Source organism: Perissodus microlepis, chromosome 5, assembly GCF_051167445.1.
Source record: "Perissodus microlepis isolate ML-2025 ecotype Zambia chromosome 5, ASM5116744v1, whole genome shotgun sequence".
Lineage (NCBI taxonomy): Eukaryota > Metazoa > Chordata > Actinopteri > Cichliformes > Cichlidae > Perissodus > Perissodus microlepis.
In genome coordinates this window covers 34897295-34916400 of record NC_140465.1, presented here as the reverse complement: position 1 = coordinate 34916400, position 19106 = coordinate 34897295, and the positions used below count along the sequence as shown (strand labels likewise).

At 39.3% G+C, this 19106-nt stretch overlaps 3 protein-coding genes across 3 annotated transcripts; all 3 read left to right on the top strand.

Annotated features, from left to right (window-relative positions):
• Window positions 1-5677: 5677 nt before the first annotated feature.
• LOC146387762 (odorant receptor 131-2-like) lies at window positions 5678-7386 on the top strand. The gene is made up of 2 exons (XM_084927265.1): window positions 5678-5824; window positions 6559-7386. Exons 1-2 carry the CDS (start codon window positions 5678-5680, stop codon window positions 7384-7386), a joined length of 975 nt encoding a protein of 324 aa, XP_084783391.1.
• Window positions 7387-9264: 1878 nt separating this feature from the next.
• Window positions 9265-11573, top strand: LOC146387761 (odorant receptor 131-2-like). Its single transcript, XM_084927260.1, has 3 exons — window positions 9265-9312; window positions 9613-9732; window positions 10758-11573. The coding sequence occupies exons 1-3, from the start codon at window positions 9265-9267 to the stop codon at window positions 11571-11573; spliced, it is 984 nt and encodes a 327-aa protein (XP_084783386.1).
• Window positions 11574-14053: 2480 nt separating this feature from the next.
• On the top strand, window positions 14054-16994 carry LOC146387760 (odorant receptor 131-2-like). Its single transcript, XM_084927259.1, has 4 exons — window positions 14054-14241; window positions 14746-14884; window positions 15156-15581; window positions 16713-16994. The coding sequence occupies exons 1-4, from the start codon at window positions 14054-14056 to the stop codon at window positions 16992-16994; spliced, it is 1035 nt and encodes a 344-aa protein (XP_084783385.1).
• The last annotated feature ends 2112 nt before the right edge of the window (window positions 16995-19106 follow it).

Sequence of the window (19106 nt, the reverse complement as noted above, 5' to 3'; positions counted from 1 at the left end):
AAGATACCTGGAACATGGAAACGTGGCACCAAAGACAACCGATGACCTGACACTGAACAAATGAGGACAGGACTTACAGTGGCTTGCAAAAGTATTCGGCCCCCTTTAACTTTCCCACATTTTGTCACATTACAGCCACAAACATGAATCAATTTTATTGGAATTCCACGTGAAAGACCAATACAAAGTGGTGTACACGTGAGAAGTGGAACGAAAATCATACATGATTCCAAACTTTTTTTTTTCAAATAAATAACTGAAAAGTGGGGTGTGCGTAATTATTCAGCCCCCTGAGTCAATACTTTGTAGGACCACCTTTTGCTGCAATTGGATTCCATTAAAATTGATTCGTGTTTGTGGCAGTAATGTGACAAAATGTGGAAAAGAGGGACGAATACTTTTGCAAGCCACTGTAAGTACACAGAGAGATAATGAGGGGATGAGGAACAGCTGGGACAAGGGGAAACAAAACTAGACTCACTGCATATAGGACAAGGACTTTCCCAATAAAACAGACATCACAAGGGTAATCTAATAAACAAATGAACTTAGCAAACCTAAAGAACTTATAAATAAACATCGACATCCAAACAAACCAAAACTTAAAACGCTGGGTCAACAGACCCAGGAAAGTGACAGTAAAATCATTTATTATACACATTATACTTATTTTCTTAAATTGCTTATCTATTATCTGTATTTTCACCTGGGGGTCTAGGGGTGCTGCTCTTCTTTTCATGACAAATTAGGACATGTTTATGATAACACACTGACAATATCAGGACAATTTTGGCCTTACTCTATCAGTGAACAACATGCCCATGCTAACTTAAACTAGACAGGCAAGCTAACCACATGTGTATTAAGTGTTACTTAAGAATAGGAACCAAACAAATTAACGGAACAAAATTAACTGTAACAGCAGTTTGCAAAACATTGTGACAGTTCTCAAGTGTTCCTACCTCAAATACAGCACGTGTTGCTGTGTTTTTGTTGTTAAATGGACGAGGAGAGACCGTGGCTGGTGAGAGGATGCAGCATTTCGTCAGTGGAGCATAGAACGACGTCTCTGATTGGTCAACAAGTGAGTAAAGATGCATCTGATTGTTCGAAAGCCTCAACCAAAGAGCTGCTGGTCACGGCAAGATACAAACTCGCCGGAGCTCTGCGTGAACGGCACATCCGGGACCTTCAGAACTCAGGAGAGATTTATCTTGACGTATGTATTTACCTTTGATATCCATGCTTCGACGCACACTTGCAAGGTAAAGTTGTATGTTTAACAAGCTAATTAAGGTTAGTTAAACGGAATTAAAACAATACACAATCGATTTGAACAAATTGAAAGTGGTGAATGATGATAAATGTTAAAACATTACTTAAGATTTATCTTTAACAATAGATATTAGAAGTTAAATTTAACTGTTTTTAAATTCCCACTGGAGTTAAATGTACCTGCGGCCTTGCATGTGCTCTGCATCTTCAACTGCAGAGACAGTCAGTCTAAGCTCAGTGTAGCTAACTGCAACACACATTTTTTTTCAACACAAGATATGCTTGGGGGGATTTAAATGATAATATTGTTTTCGTATTCAGCACAAATCAATAATATTATAGTTATTTGCTCATGGTCTGGGTATCTGGCCCAGCGTTTCTGATGTTATTCTAAGGTTTTTGAGTATCTTATGTTTAATGGCGGGTTAGTTGAGTTTGGCTTAACGTTATTAATATCGTTTTAAGGAGTTTATGTTAGGGCTGTATATTACCACGTTTGTATTTTCATGCCATGTTTCCTGTTTTATTTTGAAAGAGTCTGTTGCGTTCAGTTCATTAATCTCGCTTCCCTGTTGTGTCAATAGAATCATTTGTGCGAGCTACTTCCCTGCTGTCCCTCTATCCTGTCTCAACCTCCAACAGGAAAGTAGAAGTCCTCATATGGTAGGACCAGTGATTATAGTGTGTGTTACACTGTCCTCATATTGTTTTAAGCTGTGAAGGACATGACTGTGTTTCAGTTGCCTTCCTCATGTGGTAGGACCAACAACTCTAGTGTGTGTTACACTGTCCTCATATCGTTGGGTAGCAGAACCGTACAGTGTTAAGTTTCTATAGAATCTGGTATAAGGAAGTCAGATCCTTCTGTAATAATATTCACTGATACAAATATGATCTGTAGTTAATTAAATAGTTGGGATTTATACTAGAGAATGTTTCTGACGTTATATTGTTGTCTTTTGTTGCAGAGACCAAGTGCTGAGATCCTGTCTCAACCTCCTTCAGACCAATTGGTGAGTGACATACCCACTTCATTCTTCCAACAGGTTACACATTATTTTTTTGTATTTGGTATCAAGTATATGTGTCAGTTGGGCCTAGTGCATAAATGAAATGCACTTTGATTGTACTAAAACAATCAGTTTGAGTTAAAGTTAACCAAAATCACCATTGGCATTAGGATAAAGTAATTGTCTATACCGTTTGTTAGTCCAAACCTTTCCCTTAAAGCATCAGCTTGATCTTTATTCTGACTAAATTTGATATTTTTGTCCTTTTACACATGTTTTTGTCCAATTAAGCTCCCGCTGATCAGTTTACATGATTTAATTTCTGGGGAAATAGATGGCTTTACATCAGTGTTGGGTTTAGAGCTTTTATTGACAACAGCAGGAGAAGTTAGAAGTCAGGAACATGAACTCTACACGTGTTCAGTCGTCATGTCCTCATATTGTTTTAAGCTGTGAAGGACATGAGTGTGTTTAAGTAGAAGTCCTCATATGGTAGGACCAGTGATTATAGTGTGTGTTACATTGTCCTCATATTGTTTTAAGCTGTGAAGGACATGAGTGTGTTTAAGTAGAAGTCCTCATATGGTAGGACCAGTGATTATAGTGTGTGTTACACTGTCCTCATATCGTTGGGTAGCAGAACCGTAAAGTGTTAAGTTTCTATAGAATCTGGTATAAGGAAGTCAGATCCTTCTGTAATAATATTCACTGATACAAATATGATCTGTAGTTAATTAAATAGTCGGGATTTATACTAGAGAATGTTTCTGACGTTATATTGTTGTCTTTTGTTGCAGAGACCAAGTGCTGAGATCCTGTCTCAACCTCCTTCAGACCAATTGGTGAGTGACATACCCACTTCATTCTTCCAACAGGTTACACATTATTTTTTTGTATTTGGTATCAAGTATATGTGTCAGTTGGGCCTAGTGTATAAATGAAATGCCCTTTGATTGTATTAAAATAATCAGTTTGATTGAAAGTTTCCCATATTCAACATTAGCATTACTTGTTTGTGAACATCTTAGGAGAAAGAAATTGGCGTATCATTTGTTAGTCCTAACTTTCCCTTTAAAGCATCAGCTTGATATTTATTCCTACTAAATTTGATGTTTTTGTGTTACATTGTCCTCAGATTGTTTTAAGCTGTGAAGGACATGAATTTGTTTTTTTAGCCTTTCTCAATTGGTAGAACCAACAACTCTAGTGTGTGTTACATTGAAACTGAACAGCAGGGATGTTTGTCATGATGATAACAACACTTTATCCGATTTCAAACAATCACACTGTGATGAGTATTATTAGTAGATTATGTTCACATGTAAAATATTCATATCAAATGGTAAATGGCCTGTATTTGTATAGCGCTTTACTAGTCCCTAAGGACCCCAAAGCGCTTTACACATTCAGTCATTCACCCATTCACACAGACATTCACACACTGGTGATGGCAGCTACATTGTAGCCACAGCCACCCTGGGGCGCACTGACAGAGGCGAGACTGCCGGACACTGGCGCCACCGGGCCCTCTGACCACCACCAGTAGGCAACAGGTGAAGTGTCTTTCCCAAGGACACAACGACCGAGACTGTCGGAGCCGGGGCTCGAACCGGCAACCTTCCGATTACAACTCTTGAGCCACGATCGCCCCTTAGCCCCTTAATGTAGAATTACACACTGCCCAACGCTGACTTTGCCTACAATGCAGAGAAAAAAGCAAACAGACCTATTGCATGCATTGATTCTCATATTTCACTGTTACTTTTCAAAGGCTCAAGGACCAAGTATTCCGGGGGTTCCAAGCCACACGCTTTACTCAGCTGCCCTGGACAAGATGAAGGGCACCTCTGCCTCAATCACCCTGGACAACAAAAACATTAGCAACACTTCACCAAGAAGGGGTAAAGGCACCCAAATACAAAATGTTTTAGGTGAATATACTTGTGATCAAAGGACAAGTTTGTTTTCAGACATGACACTATTGAGAGCTTTTATCATAAATCATTTCATCTTATTTGATTCCCAGCAGAACACAGCACTTCAAATGGTTCATTCCAAGCATCCTTAAAGGAGCAATAAGCAATATCTTTTCACTGCTAGGTGTGCTGTTTTGCACTGCCTGTAAACCAAACCAAAGTCTATGGCTGGAGATCAACACAGAGAGAGGGATTGTGACTTCATGCTGTACTCCAGATGTAATTACACCTCTAGTTCTTCACATAGTCATTTTTAATTCCTTCAACCTAAGTATGATGAATTGTGCTTATTGCTCCTTTAAAGTGCTCCAGTAGAAAGCAAGGTTTAAGAACATTTTGTATTCACATTATAAACTAGAATATTTTTTATCTTTTCTTGCATTCGCATTAAGATATTTTCTTTTGTTTCCATTCATGACAGCTGGGACGGTGAGAAGCAAGTGGACAAATGATGAAGTGAAGGTTGCTGAGCGGCACGTTTCACTTCATAAAAAGCTGCAAAGTACCAGGTAAAAAGGAATGTGACTGCTGCCTCCAAGCAGAGCCGGCAGCTCTGAAAGGCAGAGACTGGGTTGTCATAAGGTACTACATCCACAACAGGATCATAGCATTAAAAGAAAGATGCAAGAAAAAAAGAAACAAGCAAGAGAGATACTTTGTTACTTCCACAGTTATGTCAGTATTGCAGTTTTCTGTATTGCATTGTTCTTACTCATAAATCTGTGGTTTATGCTGGGTGCTTTTTGCAATTAAATGATAAGAAAGGCAGATAATGTTCCACGTTTTTATTCACATGAACATTCACTGCAAAATGAATTAATGCATTACAATATCAAGACTTAAAAAGTAGACTGACCACATTTGACCCATGTCTTTTTTTTTTTAAAGTCTTTACACAGCTCAGATTTACTGTTTTATTAACACATAAATGTCTGATATTTCTGTCAGAAGTTACCCGACTGGTGAGCATTACTATTGTGCATCCATGTCTATTATATTGTAATCTCAAAAGGAGCCAAGCTAAAAATACAGAACCTACCCTTACCTGGTCCTTATAAGTCATGTATACTTGAAAATTATGTGTTTCCATGGGCTTCACAATTCACCTAAACGTGAAATATCTGTGTGTGACCTTATGGTACTCATAAGTCACATAAACCTGACAGTGTCCTCACAAGTAGCATTAAATTCAGGTTTGACCAAAATTTAGCCCTAGCCAAAATCTCAACAGATGGGCGTGTTCCTGGAAGCATGGGTCAAACTTTTTGTGATTCCCATACCTCTAGGACCTTCGGAAAGGCACGTTCCCATTTGTCACATTTTTGTCATACGTACTGATATATCACGAAAACACGTATGTGTGTGTGTGTGTGTGTGTGTGATCATTTCAGACTGGGAGGATTTGTTGTGTCAGACATGAATTTGTCTTCAGTCAATTTCTCTTCCACTCTAACCTCGTATGAGGAGAATCCCCTCCTGACCAACTACATAGTAGCTGCAGCCCTCTGCATCACCATTAATTACATCAATGGCACCCTGATCCACACCTTCAGAAAATATCAGGTATAAACTCGTACATTGTTGTACAAATCATGAAAAATTGTGATTATTATTACTGCAGCACAGGGCAGATCTTAAATGCAAACCCTTTCTGACTATGTTTTGTTCTGCTTAAAGAAACAGATGCAGAGTTTTACCTGTTTTGAGTTTAATCTAATGGCAAAGCTCTTTCTTCTTTTTGTTTAAAAGGATAAAGATCAGTATTTGCCGCCTGACTGCATATGTATAGTAGTATTTTGTATTATATATTTATGCGTTCATGTTTTTGGTGTGCTGGTTTTGCTCTGAATCTTAAGCGATACATGAAAAAAGAGTAGTTTATCACTCTCACTGTGATTCATTTTCAGATTTTTCTATGTAAAAAACGACATTAGGAAATATTGATACAGTGTGCTTCTCTGCAAATAGTGTATTTTTATGCATCAAGGCATGCCTTTAAATCTAGTCTTTTACTCCGAATTATTGAAATAAAATAAAAATCATCTGCTTCTGAAAAACATGGAAGCTTTCTTTAAAGGTGTAAAATTTCAGGAAAATGTGATTAAATCAATATCAAGTAGTTCGAATAGTTAAAAATCCTTATTGTAATACTTTGTGTCAGTTATTGCTAACCGTAGAGTCTGCTTTCAGTACCATGTAGTGAAAATCTTTTCTTGCCCATTTGCAGAAACATCAAATTGCTTTAAAAGGAATCCTGTTTCCCTCACATATGTGGATTCACTGTTTTTACTCTACAGATCTTACATTCAAACCCTCGTTACATTCTCTTCATCCACCTGGTGATCAATGACATGATGTGGCTTTTCCTGTCAACTCTTCTCCTCATCATCAGTTACGCCCTGCGCATCTTCTTCGTGCCTTACTGCATCATCCTGCTGATCATTTCCATCATCGTCACCCACAACTCCCCATTAAATCTGGCTGGCATGGCAATCGAGTGTTACATCGCCGTCTGCATGCCTCTCCGTCACGGGCAGATCTGTACAGTCAAGAAAACCTACATTCTGATTGGTTTGATCTGGGCTGCCAGTGCACTCTTTATCCTCCCTGACCTGTTCATCCTCCTGGCTACAGAGCCTCTGCAGTTCTTTCACTCTAAAGTGAGATGCGTTAGAGATTTCGTGTTCAGAAGCACATACAGCCTGAACAAGAGGGACGCTTCACACATTGTTTGTCTTGTCGTGGTCTGGCTCACACTCATATACACCTACGCTAGGATTATATTTGCAGCCAAGGGACTAACCGGTGACATCAAAAAAGCCAGAAACACTATTCTTCTTCATGGTTTTCAGGTGCTGCTACTTATGCTGAATTATGTGAGGCCCATTTTTGAACAGAGCTTGTTTTTTTTATTCCCGAACCGGGAAAGTCCCATACGATTTGCTTCCTTTGTCATTGTCCAGATCATACCACGGTTTATAAGTCCCATCGTTTATGGACTGCGAGACCAGACGTTCAGGAAATATGTGAGAAGGTACCTCGTTTGCAGTGAGAGAGGAATCACCCACCCAGAAAACACCACTACTAAAAAGGCCTCACTTAATGTTACATCTGCAACAGTATAAAACTTTATTATTAACTTAATTTGTGTTTTTTATGCTGCAAATAAATAAATAAATACCATAAATAAATAAATACCGTATTTCTTTTTTGCGGGGGGGGGGCTTATAATTATTCAGTGAAAAGAAAATATCCACTGGGATTAGTCAAGAAATGATGAGACATTTTGTATAAATTCCATGTTAATGTGCAATGAAAACACTAAAAGTAAAGCAGAAAAAACTCACCACCAGCCTTAAATGATCAGAGGTTAGTTTGGGGTTTACTGTGCATCATGCTTTGGTAATAAATAATAAATAAAGTCCTCTTAGTTCAGACTAAGCTTCATTTTCTTCTCTTCTTTTTGGCCTTTTATCTTTTAAATTAAGGATAATGAAAATTGCTGTGACTGATTCATATATTTTTAAGAAACTGTGACAAAGAGCATTCATGCTTCAGACTTGGCCTTTGTTGGGGGATTATACATGACTGGTCCCTTTACAGCAGGGGTGGGGAACTCCAGGCCTCGAGAGCCGTGTCCTGCAGGTTTTAGATCTCACCCTGGGTCAACACACCTGAATCAAATGATTAGTTCATTACCAGGCCTCTGGAGAACTTCAAGAAATGTTGAAGAGGTAATTTAACCATTTAAATCAGCTGTGTTGGATCAAGGACACATCTAAAGCCTGCAGGACACGGGCCTTGAGGCCTGGAGTTCCCCACCCCTGCTTTACAGTAAAAGCAATGACTTGGTACAGCTGACAGAGATTAACATTTATTTTTCTGTTATTTTTTTAACCATTTGATTTTTTTTTTCAAATCTCATATTTGATTATGCAAAACTGGTTAAAATAATTGTAGTCAAATGCTTGAGACCATAGCAATCACAGCAGCACCATCGCTCTCATCATCAGGAAGCTTTCCATCCATCCATCCATCTTCATCCGCTTTATCCGAGGCCAGGTCGCAGGGGCAGCAGCCTAAGCAAAGCTTTCCCTCCTGTGATAAACACTGAAACGCTTATAAAAGCTCCGCTCTCACACTGCTTGCCTTCTGTGTTTCACCTGCACTCAGGTAGGTCCTCATTAAAATCTCTGCAGTGTCAATTTGTTTGCATGGCAGCAGTTACTCTGTTCCTTTATTTATATAATTTAACTATATTCTATATTTTAAATGTTATTCCTATTTAATGTTTTAAATATTATTTACCTAAATGTAAAATTTGAGGTCATTCACATGTAATGGAGTATTACTACTATTACTAATATTGCCATCCTCTGATTCATCCATCCAATTTGAATGTGTGTGAATGTTAGATAGAAAGTGTGTTTATGGGTAAATGAAGCAATTTGCATAAAGCCCTTTGAGTGCTCAGGTAGACATTTATTAACATTATATGGAATAAAACTGCACTAACTGAAACAAAACCACAATTTTATAACTTTGTGATGAAAAGGAAAGAGCATGGCAGTTTTTATTTAATCAAATGTTTATTTAAACACAGACCCAGACCTAAATGAATCTGCTGTTAACATGTATGATATTATAGTTATATAATAACTGAGAATGGTTTGAGTTTTGGCCGACGCTCATGTCAGACAGGTAATGGGGGAGATCAGAAAAATCTGATCTGTTAAAGCATCAGCAGCTAAGACTAAAATACAGACTCAGAACAAAGTAGGAAATTCATAATAATGTGGCAGTAAAATTGTAAAACTCACACACAGCTCCTTTATTTTAGGGGAAAGTGTCCACTTTTTAAATTGTGGTATGCAAGATTTTCTTTTTTTAAACTGATTATTAAAATTATGATACTACTATTAATGTAGTTGTACTAGGATGAGTTATTTAAACAGGTATTGTGTTGTCTGTGTCCATCCTCCCTCAGGTCTCACATGTGAAGAATGAGCTCACTGCTGGGTCTCAGAGGCAACATGACCGTCCCTTATCAGGTTCAGTAAAGCAGCTCCAGTAAATAATTATATCAGTTAAAATAGAAATCTATTTATATTTAAATAAAATCCTCATGTTGATTTACTTTATGGTGTAAACAAATTACTAAAACTTGAAAGTCTGCTCAGTAAAATGTACTTTTATCAAGGCTACAAGAGGAAAATTCAGTCCAGACACTATCACCCAAATAAACAATGAAGATGTTGTTTGCTGTTATTCTCCGTTTCCTGTTTCATGTGTGTGCTAACAGACACCAGAAGCAGATAAACTGAATTTCTTGTCTCTCGTTGCTGGATCAGCTGCTGCTCATCAGAGATACTTTCACCACAGCGTTTGTCAAGAACCTGATCGTGGTTCTGGTCTGGCTCACACTCAGTTACATCAACGGCACCTTGGTGGTCACGTTTTTTAGACACCAGGTAAACACACACGCACACACACACACACACACACACACACACACACACAGAGCAGCTTATTTGTCACATATTATTATTTATCCTGTCATTTATAATTATTAATCCAAAACATGTTATTAATATGATATTTTGGTTTACTGGCCCTGCAGCACCCACAGAACATAAACGTCACACATGTATGATCTGATAAATGTATGTTTAGTGCATATTTACAGGAAATTACACAAAACAATTTAAAGATGTCATTATAAGATCAACACATAGAGAAAAACAGTGACAAAAAAATAAGAAGAAAGTACCAAAACACACATACAAAGCATGTTTGAAATATAGATATAGCAGAGATTTTGATATTTGATCTTGCTGTTTCAAGAGTGTGTGCTTCACTGCACTCCAGTAAGACACTGAAGGCATTTTGTACTAACAACAGCAGCAAAGACAAACTGAAGAGCAGCTGACCGTGAGTGACATCAGGCACCTGTAAAGGTTTTTTTTTTCCATTCACTCCATATTTGATGATAAGGCCGGTATTATTTCTGCTGCTGAGTGAGTGATACAAAAATTTGGAAGGTTGTAAAAGTTGCTTATTGTTATTCGTCCTTAATGTGTCTAAAAACAGAGGATGTTTTATTTTTATGGAATTTAGAAAAAAGAGTACATGAAACCGCAGCTAATAAAACTGTTTTTGAGGCAGTATTTCCCCCAAACTCTACTTACGCCCGTCACTCTTTTCTTTTTAGTCCATGGAGAAACAAAACCTCTACAATAATCTCTACTGCTGTTAACCACAGAGTCATTCTGCTTCCTCTCAGCTGCCTCTCTATAGAGGTCGCTGTGACTCTTGTCCACAGCTGTGATTTAAAGCTGGAGTTCACGATTAATGTGCATGTCTGGAAATTTGCAGTGAGGTTTGAATGCATCAGATGGAGAAGTGGTTCATGTGCCTCTACACCAAACTCACCGAGGAGTGTCACACAGAAGTATCACAGCACAGGACATTTCACTCCCTCTGTTTCCTCCTTCAGACCTTTCATGACGACCCTCGTTACATCCTCTTCATCCACATGGTGATCAACGATGCCATCCAGCTGACTGTCACCATCATGCTTTTCATCCTCAGCTACATCTTCTACAAGATTAACGTCGCCTTCTGCTGCTTCTTCATCCTGGTGGCAGTCTTCACCACCAGAAACACCCCTGTCAACTTAGCTGCCATGGCCATCGAGTGCTACATAGCCATATGCGAACCTCTGCGGTATACCCAAATCTGCACCGTGAGGAGGACCTACATCGTCATCGGGATGATTTGGTTTATCTGTGTGGCTCCTGATATTACAGATCTGTTTGTAACACTTGCAACCGAGTCTCTGAGCTTCTTTCATGAGTCGGTGTTCTGCTTGCGCCAGAATGTGTTCAAAGACCCGATCCTGGCGTACAAAAGGCAAGCCTTTGATATCATCTACTTCTCCTGTGTGTTTCTGATTCTGGTCGTCACCTATTTGAGGATCCTGTTTGCAGCCAGAGCCCTCTCCACAGATAAGACATCAGCCCAGAAAGCCAGGAACACCATCCTCCTCCACGGGGCCCAGCTGGCTATGTGCATGCTCTCCTACGTCTCTCCTAGCGTGGAGGTGGTCCTGCACATCATCTTCCCAGGTCGGATCCTTGAAATCAGATTTGCAAACTACCTGATCGTCTACATCCTGCCCCGTTTTCTGAGTCCAATCATCTACGGTGTCAGAGACAAGAAGTTCAGGGAGTACCTCAGGATATACTTTCTGAGCAACAGATGCAGAAACAAAGTGAAGAAAGTAACGCCCGAGGACAAAAACCACTTATAGAGACTTGTATAGTGCTTGAAGAAAACCTATAATTTGCAATGTTTTAATGTGAAAAATAAATACATAAAAATGTATTTTATGTTGACAATCCTGGCAAGTGCAAATATCTAATTTCATGTGGTCTGAATGTGTGAATGTCTCCGAGATTAAGGAGAAAACAAACTGTTCAAAGGAGCGAAAGCTTATTGAACTCCATCAGTCTGAGTTGGGGAGGCCACGTCCCAACAAATTAAATCAGGGATAAAAAAAAATCATTTGTGTGGGAGAATAAAGGACAGATTACCCAAGACCATAATAAATGTTTTTATGGTTTGATATGAAGCACTGACTTTTTCTGTGTTAGCAACAGTTCAGACTCTTATCTGTTTTTTCAGCTGCAGTTTGGACTCCAGTACAGACGCCTTAAAGAGGTCAGCACATTTCTTTTTCCGCTACACTCTTCGTAAGAGTTGTGTTCACTTTCATTAAGCCAAACCATTTTAAATGTGGCACAGATCTTCAGTGACAGAGATAAACTCCAAACTCAGCATGCAGAGGAAGCACATAGACTAATTTATCCTTCAGGATACTGTGGACACTGCTACACCGAGCAGCACCTCTCCCATATGTACAGTCTCAATAGAAAAAAGCTCCACCTTGTGGCAAAATCTGTTCTCTGCTGTAAAACCTTCTACTGACTGAAAACATTCTGAGTTTATTGATGTCTCGGTTTATGTTATTTATTTTACAGAGAAAGGCTGCGTAACATGTTGAAATCCTGGTATACTAACACCTGCCCAGGTTTACTTGATAACCAATGTTGGCCTTTTTCTAATCCTTCGCTAAGACTCGCAGTGAGCAAGAAGTCAGTCAAGCAAAATAATGTTGCTGATTATATTTCTAACACAAATCCAGCTCACCACCGTCTCACAGACTAAAACTGCAGAATGGGACACTGAATGAAATCAAATGCAGCCTGAAGGAAAAGCAAGATAAAAACCATCTGATAAAACCTTTAAAAAAGTTTCAGCTGACCTCAAAATCTGCTTTTTTAATACAAAAAATAATTTTACCCTCATATTACGAAAATTAAAATTAGAGCTACGTGCTTTTGAAGTCACATCATTTTTGACTCCTCATCACAGGAGATATCAAAATGAATGAAAATATAATACTGAGTCAATTATTCTAAAACCAAAATCTTATTTTTGTTGAGCAACAATTTATATGTATCCCACTTTGAGCATTAATGTCATAGAATATATCCAGATAAACCCACTTCATGACTATGATGAGGAATACAAAAACAAGCTTTGGTACTCTGGATGTTTTATTTGGGGTTTTTTATCATTAATATCTGGAGTAAAGCTCAAGATGTTAATTTTCAGTGAAACTTTTAAGGGTTGTATCATGATGTAGGTTAAATGATCGAAATGAAAGGTGACCCAGACTTGTCTTTCAGCCATGATTTCTTTTTGTGACAAAATAATTTCCAGCATTTCCATCTTGGTGTGGTTTTTTCTGACTTTATGGTCTTCAGCAGCTTTGGACATGGATATAATGTCTTTACATTAAACGCAGCAACATGTTGTAAATGCCTGGCTGCATGACAACAGTGGTGTCCTGTGGTTTGCACCACTCAAAGCTCCAGTTTTGAAATTAGTAATATGACATCATCCTGTAGAGGACGGATCATATTTAGGGGGCTTATCAGAGCCAGCAGGCCCAGTCAGGGAGTCAGCAGGTGAGAGGCTCTGACGTCTGTCTGTTTAATGTCTTTGCACATCGCTCTAGCCTGTGATTGCCACCTCTTGCTATCAAAGCTTTAGCATACATTAATGCAATATTTAAAATATTAATATTTCCTATTTTGTTGGTTTGTAAAGGCTGAAAGTTGTAAAAAGGTTTTTCTTCTGTTCATTTGTATATTTTCTCTGATGATATTAACATATAAAATGTGAATGTTGATGTGTCAGCAGTGAAACAGAATGATTTTTAAATGTAATCATCCCTCTTTTCTTAGTGTGTGTATATGAACATAGTTTATGTTGTGTTTGAGTTACTCACAAAAACAATGTTCCTGCACTCCTAAATGTTTTGTTTGTTTTTTATAAGAGAGAACAGAATTAGAAATGACCTCTGACCTTACTGTAAAGAGCAGATCTGTGCACAGGTGTGTGAAGGCTAACATGTTTCTATCCTCATTATCCTAAAATGTTATTATAGTTGCCTTTTTCACTATAATACTTGTGCTAATAATAATAATAATAATAATAATAATAATAATAATAATAATAATAATAATAAAAATAATAATAATAATAATAATAATATAAAACTACTATGTACTTTAACATATTCCAGAAATTTACTATTGATCAAAGATTTATCATTAATTAAAGATACAGTGTGTAATTAATAACTGAAGAAGTTCATTAGTATAACTATTGTATAATTGTAGGTTTTATTTCTTTGCTCCTTCAGACAGTGAGAAGGAGGAGATGCTGGTCATGAACTCCACCTCTACTGGGCCTCTGGACCCGCTGGTGACAAACGCCACCTCTGTCCTGACAGAAGGTGTTAAGGAGAGCTTCTCAAGCATTCTGACCAAGAACATAGTGGCCATGCTGGTGTGGCTGGTCCTCAGTATCATCAATGGCAGCATGGTGCACACCTTCCAACGACACAGGTACTCAGAGCCTCAGGGATACACAAAAACGTATTAGAGTACAGCAAACATTTAACCTTTGAGTCTCGAGTATAATGCTGCGTGAAAAGTCTGTTTGATATTATTTACTCTGGTATAAAAGTAATGTGGTGAATTCATATACAGGGACTCTTGCATGCTCTAGCGAGGAAGCACCCTCACCTCAAATGAGGTATTTTCAGCACTGAGAATACTTTCAGAGGTGACCCTTCGAACTTGTGTCCAACACACGAGTAAGGGCGAATTCAGTCCAGAGCTCTTATGTGAAAACAGCTTCGCTGCATTAGTCCAGTTTAATCTCCAGTTTAGCAATAAAAAGCCTAAACTGGTTTGAAAAGACAAAAGTAAGAGACATTTCCTGGAAAATGTTCAAAAATAAGCAGTTGAATCCAAAGTAGGAAAACTTGCATGTGATGATATGGTATACACACAAACATAAGCCACAGCATCTCTCTCTCAGCTCTCAGCTCTTTGTTCTGACTCTAGTCTCTTCTACGAGAACCCGCGATACATCATGTTCATCTGCATGGTGATCAATGATGCTCTGCAGCTAACCCTGGTGACAGCTCTCTATGTGATCAGCTACATCTTCAGGAAGATCCATGCCTCCTTTTGCTGCCTTCTGGTAAATCACAGCAGCATCAGTCAAGCCCATCACATATGTTTTGCATGTCATGTCATCCTTCTATGGGATCCTGACTATAGACCATCTAACGTAAACAGAGGAAAGGAAAATAGTGCTGCATCTTCACAGGATCTGTATGAATACTGTTATTATTGATTTATAATCCACAACAGGTAGTAAAGAAGAATATAACTCTGTGATCTACAAATTAACTACTATACACCATTGTTAACCTTTGTGCTCTCCCTCCACCCTCCTCTCCCATCCTTAGATCATGACAGCGATCCTCACCACGCGCTCCACCCCTCTCATCCTGGCCGGCATGGCCGTGGAGCGCTACATCTCCATCTGTTTCCCTCTGCACTACAGCCAGATGTGTAACATCCCTCGCACTCTCCTCCTCATCTGCGTTATCGTCATCCTCACCATCACCCCGCCCATCACCGACCTCCTCATCACGATCGTCAAGGAGCCTCCGAGTTTCTTCCACACCAAGATTTTTTGTGACCACTCACTTCTTTTTCGTGACCAGTCCATTTACTATAAGAACTGTGTGTTTGACGGGACTTACCTCTCCTTTGTGGCCCTTGCGCTGCTCTACACCTACTGTAAGATCATGCTGACAGCGCAGGCTGTCTCAACAAGCCTCGTCTCTGTGAAGAGAGCCAGGAACACCGTGCTGCTTCACGGGGTGCAGGTGGGTGTCACACCATGAAAAAGCATTTATGAATCGACACCATTCACCAAACATTATCATCTGCCTTTATCACTAGTTCCCCCTTAAATGTTCAAAGATGGTGTGATGAAGAGCAACGAGATTTTTAAACCGTTTACTTAATTCTATGTTGAATAAAAAAAAAATTCCGAAAACAACAAACAAGTAGGATGTGGAGGTGGAGACAGAGTGTGGAAGGTGCCATTTTTAAAAAACTGAGACTGTTGTATAATTGCTCCAATTATCAGGGTACTGCTCAGTTTACTGGGGACAGTTTGTTTCTGGGTGATGGGAAGGAGGCACTGCCCTTAAATCCATGAGGAGCAAAGCAGATTTCAAACAGGCCATGGAACAGTAGAGCTGATCTTCACCTTTGTGGGACTTTTGGAGGCATCATGGGAGTTTGACCGTCCAGTCTTCATTTTTTTGTAGATTTGGAGAAGGGTTACAGCCCAGAGCCACCAGTCTGGTGTACTGTGAAAATTAATCGGTCTGAGAACCTGATTTTATTCATGAGTGATGGGAAGGTGGAGAGTGAGTTGGACAGGTGGACTGGAACAACATCAGCAGCAATGTGGGCATTGGAACACAGATTTTGATTTATTAGTCCATCTACATTATAACCCTCAGCTATGGCAATGAAATCTGAGTAAGGTCATGAATACAAGCAGCTGAAATGAGTTTGCCTCATATGGGTGCATGGGCTTAGCCTTAGAGATAGAGTGAGGAGCTTAAAGATCTGGAAGGATCTTGGAGTAGAGCTGCTGCTCCTCCATGTTGCATGCTCTTTACAGTAAGGTCAGTTGATGTGGTTCAGGCAGTTGGCCTCCTGGGAATCTGAACTGGAACACCATGTCTTGGCTGTCCTGGAAACACCTTCCAGCTGGAGCTGGAGCGTGTGGCTGTGGAGAAAAATCTGGAAGACCCGGCTTTGCCCACTGCCGGTGCAACCAGCAACCTACAACCTACAAAGAAGCCAGTTTTGCCTCTTTGTCCTTTTTTGTCCCTATTGTTACTTTTACCACATCCCCTGAACAGTTAAAGGAACATATATCTGAAAATATCTGAGTCCAGAGGCATAAATCAGCTTTATCTACACTGTTTTTGTTTCAGCTGCTGCTGTGCATGCTCGCCTTTGTGGTTCCCTCCCTTCAGGCGGCTCTGATCTCTCTCTTCCCTCAGCTGAGCCTGGAGATTCGATATATCTTTTTCCTGCTTGTCTACATCATCCCTCGCTTCCTGAGCCCCATGATCTATGGCTTTCGTGATGAGCAGTTCAGGAAGTACTGGACCCGATACCTATCCTGTCACGAACACAGAGTGACTCTGCTCAGGCTGGCGTCACAGAAAATGAACCCTCAGGTGAAACGATCAGGGAACCTCAGCTCAACCTGACCACAGTCTGCTGCACACAAACAGCCCACTGTGTGATCATTGTTTCACCTGTTTGTCATGCATTCATGGATGGATAGATTTAAATAACATCAATAATAATTAAAGCTCAAAGTGCATGGGCTGATGTGCAGATTAATACATTCCCAGTAAAATCTGTATTTTTTTGTCATCCATGTGTGTTTCTGAATCAAAGCGCGACCGAAACACTGTGAAATTTGTCTATAAAGACTTTTAAACAAATCATAAAGGTAGTTGTGATGTTTTATTCTTGTACAACTAATCCTGAATAAAATAATGCTTTAAGTATCTAAAAGGGCAATCATTTAAAAATATATATGTAATTAACTGCAAAACCATTTTTATATGAATAAAGTTTATATAATTGTGTTGGAACACAAATCAACTGTATTCCTGGCCTGTCAGAGGTCAAAGCAAGAATACTTGTTTTGTTTTAAAGTGAGTGACCCTAAAATTAACCACAGTGATGTCAGCAGTACTGAGCAGATCAGCATCATTCCTAAAACACCAGGTATCAGCTGTTCTCATGCAGAGGAACCGGACGAAACAGATCATTTCCTAATAAAGCAGAAGCTGGTAGAGCACGAGGCGTAACATGCCGACGTTTTGTCACGTCCCGCGGCGTTCCTGAGGAACACGAAAGGAGACCTTCGGTGTTCTTATGGTACGTGGCGGGTTATGGCTGAAATCCAGTGCAATGACGCTCCCGCGGTGATAGACGTTCCAGCCCTGTATTCCAGCCCTAAACCTAACCTTATTCCTGATCTTAACCAGGACTTTAATGGCGTTAAATAGCGTTTTTCTAAGCGATTTGAAGAAAAAGAGCGAACATGTGTAGATTCAGTCCAGACAGTTCTCATATTTCCTCATTTTTCCGAGGTCGTCATTTCGGAACGTGGTGGGTAGCCGAAAATGTAATATGTTGACGATTTGTCACCTAGCGTAAAATGTTACGCTTTGGGAGTGAGAACGTGTTGAACACAACAAACACATAAACTGCAGGAGGTGCTTGTACCTACCCTAACCCTCACCAGCTGCAGTGAGTAATCTCTGTCTCTCTTCCACAGTCTTTATCCTGTCTTCCTTCTCTCACCTCAACCGGTCGCAGCAGATGGCCCCGCCCCTCCCTGAGCCTGGTTCTTTTGGAGCTTTTTTCCTGTTAAAAGAGAGTTTTTCCTTCCCACTGTCGCCAAAGCGTTTGCTCATAGGGTGTGGGTTTTCTGAATTGTAAATACCTGATCATGCTGTTTGAATAAAACCTCATTTAGATCTCTCATAATATTCTTGCACAAGATTTCTGATAAACAAACTATGTGTTCACAACTACACACAATTTTCAAAAAGTAAATGATAATCCACCCTCTGGCCTGCAGCTCCCCACCTCTCCAGGATCATCTCACATCACTACGGCAGCGAAATCTATATAACCACACGTCTTCCTGTTCCTCTCACTTCTCACACGCAGCTGCACAGCCTGTTACATCAGCACAGGCCAGAACGGTGTCGTGTTGAAGTAAGTCGTTTTTGCTTAAAGACTTAAGAGTAGGAAGAAGTAACTTACATCTGCTGTTTGCTGTCTTTTAATGCTGAAGTTTTGAATTTTTTTGTGAAAACATATGATTGGTGATCATTTTAAGAATAATGAACAAATACCAACAAGTTTTTGGACTTTAGAGATGAAGTGGTGTTTATGGCAGGATATTTAAAAATTTTCGGGGCATCTGAAACTGCAGAATGACTAAAAAGTGCTTATTACTCTTTTTGTTTCACTTATTTTCAGTCCAGTCCTTATCATTAGTCTCTGGAGAAAAGTTCAAAATGTTAATTTTCAGTGAAGCTTTTAAGGGTTGTATCATGATGTAGGTTAAATGATCGAAATGAAATGAAAGGTCTCGATTTAATCTGCATTTTGACCCAGACTTGTCTTTCAGCCATGATTTCTTTTTGTGACAAAATAATTTCCAGCATTTCCATCTTGGTGTGGTTTTTTCTGACTTTATGGTCTTCAGCAGCTTTGGACATGGATATAATGTCTTTACATGGTTTGTAAAGGCTGAAAGTTGTAAAAAGGTTTTTCTTCTGTTCATTTGTATA